At 40.7% G+C, this 13,533-nt stretch overlaps 1 protein-coding gene across 1 annotated transcript; it reads right to left on the bottom strand.

Annotated features, from left to right (window-relative positions):
- Positions 1-1,916: 1,916 nt before the first annotated feature.
- On the bottom strand, positions 1,917-4,617 carry LOC145455705 (ADP-ribosylation factor 6-like). Its single transcript, XM_080333687.1, has 4 exons — positions 4,430-4,617; positions 2,816-2,934; positions 2,609-2,743; positions 1,917-2,111 (listed from the first exon to the last, which is right to left on the bottom strand). The coding sequence occupies exons 1-4, from the start codon at positions 4,586-4,588 to the stop codon at positions 1,973-1,975; spliced, it is 552 nt and encodes a 183-aa protein (XP_080189813.1). The 5' UTR covers positions 4,589-4,617; the 3' UTR covers positions 1,917-1,972.
- Positions 4,618-13,533: the final 8,916 nt, after the last annotated feature.

Below are 13,533 nucleotides of genomic sequence, written 5' to 3'. Positions count from 1 at the left end.
TTAATGTGAAAAATACTGACCTCCTAAAAGGTTATAGGTTCGAAGTTGCAATATGTCAACAGTTAGCACATACATGCAGCAATAGGAAATTTCATTTGTTTCCATATATAATTTATCATCATATCCATAGATATATCAACACTGATTAAACCTAGCATTACAATATGCTGCGTGCTTGTTTAATTGGTTTGGTATCTTTCGGGGGTTTGTAAAATAGGGTATGTTAAGTAGCAGGTTTTGAGTAGCGGGCTACAAGAAATGGTTTGCAATTCACTATTCACAGTTTGGCGAGCAAAATCAAGTACCGACAACGATAGGTTAAGGATTCTTAGATGTGCAGACCCCAAAATAGCTCGCATTTTCAGCAGTCACAAGACATGTTATGAAAAATTTATTCATATGGAACATTTTGAATCATTATGGCCTGGTCTGGTTACCATTATCACATCTTCCTTTCTTTTCATTGTATTGCATTTTTTGTGGTGTATTGAACTGATAAAATTGCTAATAAACCAATGATGATGATGATTTAGAATTCCTCCTAACGTAGCTGACGTGACAGGAAAACCCGTATAGTATAGGCAAGTTGTTATATATGATTTTAATCACAAAAGAGAAATCTAGTATTTTTCTTCAGTAATGTCACTCTAAAGAACGAAGTTCATATGGAAGGACTTTATTATGCACAAATTGAACATTCATTGTATTCATTCCCCTGACTTACAAATTATAAATTGGCCATTCTTAAAATTCAGCCATAGTCTGCTGCAGATATTTGCATCATTTCATTAACTGGAACAGAAGATAGCGGCTGTTACTGCTGTAGTTTGACAAATGACAGCTCTACTGCTTTGCAAACCTTCCCTTGCGCACACGGACATCATAGAGAAATAATAGAACCGATCATATCCTGGCTTGATAACAACATCACGGTAGCTGCCATGAAATATCCAGTCCACTTATAGACGTACCTAATGCAAATGTTTCAAACCATCTGCAGTTGGCTACCTAGCCACGGGCGATACGTATCACAGGTGAAGACAAGGAGGCGTCATCTCATCTCGTATTGCGTTTGATTATAGATAACTAAGGTAAACCGGTTTACCTTAGTTATCTATAGTTTGATGCGCCTCGACTCTCGTCTACCAACACGACAAAAACAAACTTGCAATGACGTCATCGCCGCTATAGACTGCACTCAGACGAAACCCTGTGGCCCACTCAAATCTGAATTTGACGGAAACGGACCGGCCAAGACATTAGGCATTATTCATGAAGGTTATTCAACGACAGGCCAGTTTAACAACATACTACGTGTTCCCTGCGCGCCAATTATATATCATTTCTGCACGATCCGCTCACAAAGGCCTCCTGGTAATGATGTGCGCATCAAGATTATCGACAAATGTTGTTTTCCGCGCGCAGAGCTCATATGAATGATAGCTGATGATTTTTCAGTTCCTTTACCGAATCGTCAATAATGCTATCTGATGTCAGCAGCAAATCTCAGTCTCGATTAAGACATTTTGTGGTGTCCATTTCTGCCCTTTCTCGACCACGAACAGCGTCAGTACTCAATGGCCTTCGCTATTTCTCCAGGAAAGCCGACATGACAGTCCCCCTACCATCACGTTTGTACCCGAAGAGGACAGCTTTCATGCTCATGCGCATTACTATATATATTCCATTCCTTTCCTGGGGTCACTGTTCTAAACGGAAAATATTGTCATGTTGCAACTTGCAAGGTGACGTTGAGTCAAATATTGATCCCTAATTAAATTAAAATGCGATAATATGCCACAACAACACACCTCCTCAAGTTGACAAATCAATGAGGTGTTGGCAGCGGAGTCGTTTTTCGGTATACTGATAGTTAACTAGGATATGATGATATATGCTCCTATGAAAACCTGCACTAGTAGAGGCTATAGTTTATGAATGTATGAGGCATTTTAAGAAATGAAGCGCATTTTCATTGTTGCATTATTCGCGTCTTCTTCTTGCTCACTTCTCGAGTCGCCCATTCTATTCCTTCGAATATTCCAATTCCATTCGTTGCACATGACGGCTGAATGTGCCATACTCGATTTTGCAGTTGAAACAGGGAAAACCTAAAGATGATAATACTAAAATAAGATGAAGTAATTAGGCTACTCCAACAAATCGTTTATTTTTAATCCATTAATTGCTATTTATCATGTGGATTAGATTAGAATCAGATTTACAATGATTTATGACCCATCGACTCTGATTCCACCTTGGCCAACTAAACCATTTCTCGTCCAACTCGAAAACTAATTATCTGCAACTGCTTTGGTTATGCAATTGTTGATAATGTTATTTCCAATTCTCTACTATAGTTGCTGACGATTACCCTGCCGAGTGTCAGTCGAAAATATTCGGGTTGATTAGAATATGAACACACTATGCGAGTGTATAATATATTGAAGCTCTGTAGCTCGCAGAAGCTTTTCCACTAAAAGTTACATTGATTCACAAAATTGATCAAGGTAGTCTACAAACGTGGCATTAGCTACAGGCGCAAGATAAGCTAGGAAAGACATTTGAATGCGACACTAATGGGCGGCAATAAGAGTAGCCTACTCACCACTGGGCTAGTTCTCTTCCAGTCAAAGAGTTCGGCATATCCTGCTTATTAGCGTATATAAGTAACACGCATGAGTCCATCAATGGATCCATCAAAATACCATTCAAAGCTTCTTTAGCTTCGTCAACTCTCTCTCTGCCCGAAAAAAAAACAATTCATAACTCGAACTTAGTAAGTAGGCTAATAGATTAATATGCAAATATTTACGTTGAAGCAGAATCCACAACGAATGCAAGGATATGAGTTCCGAAGTAATAATGTTTCCAAAGTTCACGTAGTTGGTCCTGACCGCCGACATCCCAAAATGTATATTTTATCCCTTTAATCTAAATTCTGTTCATATAGTCAATATGTTGTAGTTATTAATAGCGCCGTATAGCCTACAGCAGTTCAATACCAATCTACGTTAATATTATGTATACGCTTAGCCTATATTGTGGCGGATCTGTTGCGATATATAACGCGTATATAGACAAACGTAATGCAGACGCAGTCAAGGAGGCTTATCTCGGCTATCTCATGTTTAGGAAATAGCTAGCTAGGCTGGTTTGATCAATGTATGTATAATAGGGCTGTTCAAAAATAACTTTTTTTTCCCGATTCAAGCCGGTCACCTCTTAAATCGTCAGGTTACCCCAAAAAACACTGCACACCAAATTTGGTTTAATTCTAACAAGTATAGGGCTCCGCAGATCCAATTGAATTTTTTAAATTAAACTGGAAAATTAAAAAAAAATTACAAAATTTTCTGCCAACCCCATGAAATTGTTGAGCTGTCTTCAAAGACGTTGCAAAACAAATTTGAGTCAATTCCGACCAGTAGAAGCGGAGTTATTGGAGTTTTCCCTTGATATTTCTCGGATTATCCTTGATTGGTGGATAATCCGCGATTTATCAACGAAAAACTCACATAACTCCCCTTCTACTGGTCGGAATTGACTCAAATTTGTTTTGCAACGTCTTTGAAGAGAGCTCAACAATCTCATGGGGTTAGGAGAAAAATTTGGAATTTTTTTTTTCAATTTTCCATAATAAATTAAAAATTTTAATTGGATCTGCGGAGTCCTATACTTGTTAGAATCGAACCAAATTTGGTGTGCAGCGTTTTTTAGGGTAACCTGACAATTTAATCAGTGAATGGCTGGAATCCGGGAAAAAAAGTTATTATTGAACAGCCCTAATGTATAATTGTATATTGTATAGTCATTGAGGCTACTCAAGTAGAAATAAAGGTATAACTTTAGTCAAATAGACGAAGTATAGTGATTTCGAAAAATACTCCAGGCAAAAGCTAAAGACGGGGGTTTGAACAGGCCATGAAGAAATAGTCCTTTAGTCGTAGTTGCATGACTTAAAAAAAATACTCAAGTAAATAGTGTGAAAACGTTGATTGGCGCAGCAAAGTCAACCAAAGGTGATGACAGCTAAAATGCACATGTTTCCAGATGCATCGATGATTGACTACGCTGACTCAAATAGGGGTCACACATAAAGCGATGCAAATGAATACAAGACCAACTTGTTTCTTTCCAAGAAAACCTACTACGCAAAAGAAATTAGTTATTGCTTAAAGTGAGTAAAGCAACACCGCCCCAGTCTTGGCCATTTCAGCGAAGTATATTAAGTAATGCTGGAGCACATAAGTCGCATAAGTAGACATCAGAAAGAGGAAAATAATGTTAGTAGAAAATCTACAACTCAGTGTTATGTTGCTCAGTTAGGCTACCCATCTCGACGGTACATGCCCAGAGGTGGTCAGTAACGAAGTATACTTCAACTTTTTAGGTACTCAAGCAGTTTTCCACGACGTAGCCTACATACCTTGATGCTTTCCACATTAAATCCGATAGTTGGTATTGTCTCATGCGATCTGCCTTGCTTAATTCGATTGAGTATTGTCGTCTTTCCTGCTGCATCCAGTCCGAGAATTAAAACACGAACATATCGAGGACGGATGACTCGACTGACAATTGAACCCATGTTGCAATGGTATCAATTTCTTATATGTTTTGATAGACTGGATACAGTATAGAGACATTTCGATTGTGACGCAATAAAACACATGCAATATAAGCATACAGGGGACGAGATTTGAGCAGTAGGTCTAAACGCAAACTAGTGGTATGCATAGGAGAGATGTGGGACAGAATATATTAAAAAATTCCCCTGATTATCCCATGATCATCCATGTGTATTTGTGCATAATTGCATGCTATATTGGCAGAATCTTTTCTCACATTCAATTCTCAATTAGCTGTTTCGGGGAGGCTAAAGTAAATTTCAGTCGGCATATATAGGCCTACATATTTCTCTGTAACTGTAACCGACTTTTACGTGGGAATAGGGGTCTTTCGGGAGTCGAGTTGGAAAAATGACCTTTTTATTTAGGCCAATCCAATAATATTTCCCGTAAAAATTTCCAAATTACCCGTTGTAACTGACGGCTATGTCGTGCCTGGAGCAATAGGTAGCTGAACTGGCGACTGGCTGTCTTTAGGTTGGCAACTTCTTAACCCACAGTTTCACTCGGTACGGATGTATTGCAGCAGAGATAGGTACGACGGGTAGCGTACTAAAATGAGTCTCCCAATATTCGAAAGGGATCGGTTGTTTATACCCGATCGATACGAAAAAAGGGTCTTGTGGTTTGCGTGAAAAAGGGTAGACTTGCGCAGTGTGCGACAGTATTGCCAAGCTGGCGCAATGCGCAAGGGGTGATTAATATTGCGTAATAAGCAAAAAGATTGTAATGGTAATTAGGCAATACGCTACAGTGGATTACGACACCATGATATGGTGCAATCGTATGTGGGTCACATGGTAATCCCAGTACTACGAGCAAAGTATAGCTCCCTCGTAACAGATACCTGACGACATTGCACTAAGGACCAGCGGTCTGCTACACCGTTTTTCGCCAGCTAACATGTCTTTTGTAACTTGCAAAAAGTATCCTATCTTTCGGATCTGAAAATATGATAACCTTGGCCTAAATCAGTGGTTCCCAACGTGGGCGATATCGCCCCCCAGGGGGCGATTTGGCGGTCTAGGGGGGCGAAAATAACGAAGGGGGCGATAGGGGGGCGAAAACTGACGAAGGGGGCGATAGGGGGGCGATGGCGCGTTGAAACGGCTATCATCATTGGTTTATTAGCAATTTTATCAGTTCTATACACCACAAAAAATGCGATACAATGAAAAGACAGGAAGATGTCGAAGCGACAAGGAGTAGTCTATGGAATCTGACACCCACCTTGGCCTAGGCGATGTAAAGAGGAGGCATGCACACTGAATGAAAGTAAAGAAGATAGTATAGAAAAAGAATGCGACAAGAAATAGGGCGGCATGTCATGGGAAGCGAGATCGATAGGTCAGTCGTGGTCCGGTAATCTTGAGGATGGACTGTATTTATTTAGTAGTAATTGCTTGTATTTCGACTTGAATGTGGACATGCTCGTCGACTGTCTGATGGCCGGCGGGATACTGTTCCACACATCAAAGCTATATTGGAGTCAGGACCGTAACTGCCGCCTCAAACCCTTCAATTGGGGGTGGGGGCCCGAACTCGAATAAGGCCCAAAATTATTTCGTGAATTAACATAAATTATGCTGTAATTTATTAGAAATTCATGCAACTTTAAAAAAAAAAAATTCGCGCTAGTAGCGAATTCAAATTTTAATATATCTGGATTTTGGGGTAGGGCCTACCCATCACTCGACAAAAATACGCGTGATTTATGGAAGTGGAAGACTTCAGCGTCGGCTATTACTGCGCCGCGACGCACCAAGACATTTTAAGTTAGAGGCCATGTAACATGCGACTCCGAGAAATGTGCCGTCAGCAGCGAATGGTCATGTCGTGGCGACCTTAGCCGGTTAGCCCTACAGGATAAATGCCATCCCGCAAGGAAAAAATTACATGCCAGTAAAGAAATACCAATTTGAAATCATGTGCGTCTTTAAAAGTTTGGTAGGCTACGTTTTGACGATTTCCATATCTTCTGACATATAGCAGACATATGAGGTCATGAAATAGCATCATGTAACGAAGTCAATATTACAACGATTCCGCCCGAAGATGTTCAAATTGTTCAATTATTATTTAGGGGTCCCATACCTTTTCCAACATACCACACTCGGCTCTACCGGTAAATCTGATTACGTGAGCAGAAAGAGGATAAAAAATTGATAGCAATATATATGCAATTCCCGACCATATTGACCGTTTCAAACATGAATTATGTAAACTTTTCGCGCTTCGCGCATTTAGGCGATATACGGTGACTCACCAAACAGTAGCCTACATGAAATAGGGTATAGCTGATATGTAGCAACAAAAAGCCCACTAGCTGAGGGGGGTCTGGGGTTTGTATAATCACCCTATGTGACCAAATACCAACGTTTTGGGGGAGCCAGACGAAGTGCTGTTACGGTCCTGATTGAAGTCAAGTCGGAGAAATGACCTTTTATTTAGTCAACTCACGAAGATCTAGCTATAAAAGTGAAATTTTTGAGGTCGAGCCGAAAAGTTGGCCTTTTTTAATTAGTCAACTGGCCGGTGATCCCAGTTTGTATGCCCATTTTCGGTTCCCAATATTTGGGGGGGGGCGATGATCGGTGTGGAGCTTCAAAAGGGGGGGATGAGTCGAAAAAGGTTGGGAACTACTGGCCTAAATCGAAATGTCATTTTAAGGCAGCATTTGAAGTATTGAAAGTGGAGACCAAGCATTCTTCTTTGGCTTGCTGTAGCTTTTATATTATAGTACTAATACACAACAAGAAACGTTTGAACATTTGAGTTTTCGAGCGTATGGGTTCCCAGGCCTAGTGTCTATTAGAGCACACAAGGTTTAAATCTATAACACGTTTGTGCAACAAATTTTGAACGTTCATAGATATTTTTTGAGAATGTGGATATTCATTGTTAAGTATATATATCAGCGGCAGGTAGATATTGGACCAAAGTGTTGAGCCAGCAAAAGATCTGCTGTTCTCGGCTGAAGGTTTGGGTGCCAGAGAGCATTTTGTAATTTTTGACCCCTCGTCCCCACATCGGTAAAACCTCTACTACACTCGTTAGATTACTATTATTTCAGGAGATTGCCACTGTTAATTCACTATTCTCAATGGTGCTTTCCGACTACGACCGAAATTGCCACGCCCCAAACCAGGGCTTTGGAGCCGGAGCCGGAGCCCGGAGCTGTGCATTTTTACCGGAGCTGGAGCCGGAGCTCTACATAAAATTTAGTCGGAGCTGGAGCCAGTTATTTGAGGGATAGCTCCGGTTCCGACGTATTTCATAAGATGCTATTATGTGCAACAACCATATCTGCTGATTTCACATAATTCAACAGCAGGCTTTCGCGAAATTAAGAATCTTTTCCTTTTTGGCGCTACCATTTCCGACTAACCATGCTCCTATGGGGATTTAACAGCAGAGCAGTCATATGTTCAATGTTCATACATGAGTGCCGAACCTCGGTATGCGAAATATGCCTGTGAATATTCGGCATACCCGAAATTTCATCATCAGCACAACCTTGTTAGCCAATTGCATACGGTTCGAAAATAATGATCACTATGTATTACGCGAAATGGGAGAGAGGATAAAACGTGATTTCGTTCCATATGTCGATATGACGAACACGAGCCGAGAAATTCCATCTTATCATAGGGTTACCATATTTCTGTGAGCCGAATTCCGGACACTCTTTAGCGCCCACTAGTGGATTTCAAAATGAGTTATGACGTCACAGTAGCAAAGCTTTGCTCATAGACCAGAGGTGGTCACCAGAGATGAGCGGATTTGAAATTTCTATGTCCTAATCCAATCCAAATCGGAGTCTTGAATCCAAATCCAAATCCTAATCCATAACTTTTTCTTATTCAAGTCCATGTCCAATCCTAATCCGATTCCAACTGGAAATTCAGAAAAAATACTAATTTATGCAATGGAGGGATTTGAAAATTTTCTTTCACAACCAACGATTCACTTCATTCAAGATAACTTAGTAACCATAAGTACATTAATAACTGATCTGAATGAAGTTTGTCGCCCTTCGCCACACGACATTCCAATCTCCCAGAAAATAGGTAAATCCAATCCAAATCCGTTCTGAAAAAAAAAATCTAATCCAAATCCGACAAAATTTCACAAATCCTGTTTTTTCAAAACCTAATCCAAATCCATGCTCATGGTCACACGATCCGGTTCATGAGTATATGGCTCTGTGTTGTGTAATCGGGACTGAAACCACATTTTTCACAAGAGTTTTGAGCCCACCATAGGGTAGTCGATGCAACTTCTGGGGGGGGGCTTCCTATATGAATCTGGTTTCTATATGCACCTCGTCGTTAAATTTTTTGAATGAAGTCTGTCAATAATATTGGTCGTTCCATATATTACTATATAGTTACTACTCTCCGCCCCACATGATCAGTGTTAGCGGTAGAGCTGGTGGAGGATCATGAGTTCGAAAATAAAGGGGGCGTAATTGCACATCGTTAAGTCATGTTCATGTCCCGCCGATAACATTGTGTATCAGCCTTATGCCGGTGCACACCACGGAGCTTTATAAAAACCTCACATCCAGTGGTTTCCAACCTTTTATGGTCGCGACTCCATCTCCAATTTGGAAATGTTTCGTGGCCCAGATCAAAATTTGACGAGCTGATTACTAAAAGAAGTCAGAACCTTTGCCCATACTTACTCATGGGCCGATTACGTTCAACATATTCGCGAACCCCAGAATAAAGGCAAACGACCCCCACGATTTGAAACCACTATCTTTGAATAAAGCATTTAAACGGCCTTAACGATCTCTAGGAGTATACCGTTCTTCTATAATTGCGATTACAATTAGGCTTATTACAGTAAATGAAGGGTGTTTTTATTTATATTTTATTGCAAATTTTGCGAGGGTGGTAGTCCCCATATTAAAACCAATAAATGTGACAGTAAATCGCGCGCAGAAGAAATATATCATGCATCAGCATAAATATTCCCAAAAATAATGTTTTTATGTTGAGTTACGAAATAATTATGAGCGTACGTCAAGTCTTTAAAATTCCGGACATTTGGCATATTTTAGAAATTCCTCCCGGACGCTAGTTTGAACAGTGAAATTCCGGACATGTCCGGGAAATTCCGGACGTATGGCAACCCTATCTTATCTTTGCTATGAATCGGATGAGCAAATACTCGTTCTTTCGTGATATTTCTTTAATCGGGCCGCGAAATTGGACAGTGTTATTGAGTATGCAATTATGCACGCTAATTGGAATTCATTACTGCGCATCATCGTCATTCACTCCAGTAAGGATTTTCGAGCGTAAATAGAGGATGGCAGAAGAGTAGCCCAAAACCCCATGGTATTTTATGTTGGAGACAAAGTACTGATTTCATACGCGATTTCCAATTTGTAACCATCTGTTTCGTTAATTCATTCTTGATGTTTGCTTGATACATACTCTAACATTCCTGGATTATCGCGTACTGGGACTTGAAAATGTGCAATGTGCATACTGCATAGTTTATTTCGTTATAGGCATGGCGCAATGTGCATGGCACAGTGTTTAATTCGATTATTCGATTTGTTTCAACCGGAAAATAATATATTCAAATAAACTTGATCGACACCGGATGGACTGGTAACGAGTGCACCAATATCTTACTACTATCCCATATTGCTCTTACTACAGTTACAGTTGAATAATAATCGCACTTTTAAAATTGAATTGAGCTGTATGGGTTAATGTTAACGAGTACAGTGCCAGTGTTAAAACGCCGCATCAGAATTTTAATGCTGTACACAACACAGCAATGGCGCGGAGTAAAGTGCGTTCTAGTGCAACTATGATGTTATCGACAATTGACAAGTAATCATTATGTCGTCACAATCCGTTACGGCGGCACCTATGTCTTCGTTACTGCATCCGATATGTTACTGACGGCTGACAGACTCTAGATCAGAGGTCTCAAACACGAGGCCCGCGGGCCGCATGCGGCCCGCGTCGGCATTTTGGATTTTGAAGTATTCGACAATATTTAACCGTATATATGTTTTTTTTCGATTTGAGAACTTCAAATTCGCTCTAAAACCTTTCCAAAAACCGAAAACTACTCATTAAACGTCACTATCTCCTCCCTCTCAAAAGTTAGCCTGCAGTGGAAGATCAGCTATTACGTCACATTACCTGTTTATGATGGTAAAACTTGACCTGCTGATGATTTGGGACTGAAATTAGATATTTGGACATGAGTATAACCTTTTCGAGCCAATTCGAACTCGGACTGAATTGATGATAAAATAAAAAATGACTCAAGTAGAGTCGGGTCAAACGTTACAATCAAATAAGGAGTTGTGACTCGGAACGCCGTGACTCGGTATACAACCAGTCTAGTTATCGGGAGTATGCCGGAAACCCAGATTCGGCTATGCTGCTTCTATGTTCTGATATCAGATCAATCCTTGTTCAATTATAAAATATTATACCGAGGCCTACAATTCTACCTAATATTGTGGCACGTCAAATACCCGCTAGCTGCAAAATTATAACGCGACAGCTTTTACGATTTCGTGATGCATTTATACGATCGCACGGTGTCTATAACTAATTATTTTGACACACCACGCAAGGTATAACAACAACAATTTTACTGAAATATTTAAAAATGTAATTTTTCGTGCTGGGCGTGAATTCAAGTAGTAAATCAAATTTTCACGATGTGTATGAAATGCCAGTCTTCAACGCCTATTCGCCAATACATTGAATACCGCTATTATTGGAGCTGCGGCCCGCGACGCCATCAAAATCAAGGAAATTGGCCCGCGAGCTCATTTGAATTTGAGACCTCTGCTCTAGATTACTATAGATAACTAACCTACGGGTAAATTAGTAATCTATATAGACCAGGGGTGGCCAACCTTCTCGGCTAAAGGACCACATGAAATTGACGAACGAGTGCGCTGCCCACTAGCCGCGCCAGGCGCGTAAAATTTTCAAAGGTAATATATATTATTACTTGGGTATATTGCGGGTTGACTGTATACCGCCCGCTGGGCTCAGTTTGCAAGGACAGGACTATTCGGCATCTGGACATATCGATATCGAAGATTTCCGCTATACGACAATCATTTTGTGCCTATACATTTCATCGCCGACGATCTTTCTGCGAGCGCAAACGCGAAAACACTTTCTTTCGTAATTACGAATATAGTTAGACTCAATCGGCTAAATCAGGCGTTTTTTCATTTTCAGGTGGGGGTAGGCTACAAAGAAAGAAAGAAAGAAATCGTGTGGCAATTAAACACGCGAAGCGTGAAGAAATATTTTACTACTATTTTAGTTTATTGTAATGTACGCCGATTTACTAAAATTGTGACTGGACCCTGGATCTGCCAATGCGCTGAAACTGATATTTTAGTCATCAACATCCCAAGTGTCGCGGCCAGACTAATCATATTTTTGGTTGGCGTTGCAAGTTCACAATCTACGCAATTTAATTTTGATAATATATCAGAATTTCGATAATATAGTGGGAAATTAGCTCACGGGCTACTCAAAACCTTCTCGCGATCCACATACGGCCCGCAGGCTGCGGGATGCCCATCCCTGATATAGACAGAAACCTTCGATAGTTTTCAGAGCCGGAGCCGGAGCTGGAGCTAATGTATGATAGAAGAAAGCTCTGAAGCCGGAGCTGGAGTAATGCAAATTTACGGCTGCCCCAAAGCCCTGCCCCAAACCCACCAATTGGGGGTGAGCTAGAAGGAGGCTCAAAAGCGTTTCGTAATCAACATAAAGAAGAATATTGTGGGGCAGATATATAATAGGCCTGCCTGGGATTTTTTTCTACGCGTCACACAATATATAGTGCCATCTACATTTGATTTTATCATGGGTAAGATCTTTCCAAAAAGTAACAAGAGAAAAATGAGAAATGCGCACAATTTACAGATATACGAGCCCAACTGCATTTGCAATATTAGAGAATGGTATATCACATAGTTTTTATGTTCGTATAGGACAGATTGTGGCCGTTGGTGTGCTCAAGCCCCGGGGAGCACAACCTACACGGGTACGTGACTATTAGGCGCAGGCGATTTTCGTGCTAGGGCACGCCAAGGCATATAGAAGAGTGTTGGCGAAGGTCAAGAACGCGACTCCGCGAAGTACGCTGTCAAAAAGATCGCCGGCGATAAAACCGTGACCTAAAATGACTGCCGCATGTTGGCCAGAACCTTCGATATTGATACGTCTAGGCCAGTGGTTCTCAAACTGCGGGGCGTGAAAGCATCGCAAGGGGGCGCGAAGCTGCGGTTAACAGAAATTTATTTTGCACTCTGCGCGATTTAGGCTACTTCCAATTCATAGTTATTAGTTATATTGCTCTGTGTATAGTCCGAATTTCATATTTGAGGATTCTCTCACCAATAGTCATAACTTTCCATGCCATCAAACTATTCGTTGGGATTGCTAGCATTTTGGTTGCATGTTGTAATATGAAGAAGGGTGACGCGAAATGTTTCATTATCATAAGGGGGTGTACGTGTCTTAAAGAGTTTGAGAACCCTCGTGGCGCCGAACAGTCCTGCTCTTGCAACCGCGAGTCCCGCGGCAAAAATGCAACTCGCAGAGGAAATGAGGGATGGACATCACTAAAACGCTGAACAGGTGACCAACGTTGTCATCCGAGTCAATTTTTAAATAGGTAATCAGTTGCTCTGATTTCAGCCTGCTACCTCATTTAGCGTTACCACCGATAGGCCATCTGGAATTATCTCAAAACTGAACGAACATCCTATATCTCCCCCATTTGTTGCCATTTTATGATTTCCCGTGAATACTACTAGTAGCCAAGTGTCATAAAAGACTGTATACCCAAAAACGTTTTTCAGGTTATTACTTCGGATGTAAAATCTTGC

Source organism: Botryllus schlosseri, chromosome 14 (genome assembly GCF_051294905.1).
Source record: "Botryllus schlosseri isolate E-star chromosome 14, Bs_hap1, whole genome shotgun sequence".
Taxonomy (NCBI): Eukaryota; Metazoa; Chordata; class Ascidiacea; order Stolidobranchia; family Styelidae; genus Botryllus; species Botryllus schlosseri.
This window is presented reverse-complemented; position numbering and strand designations above follow the sequence as displayed.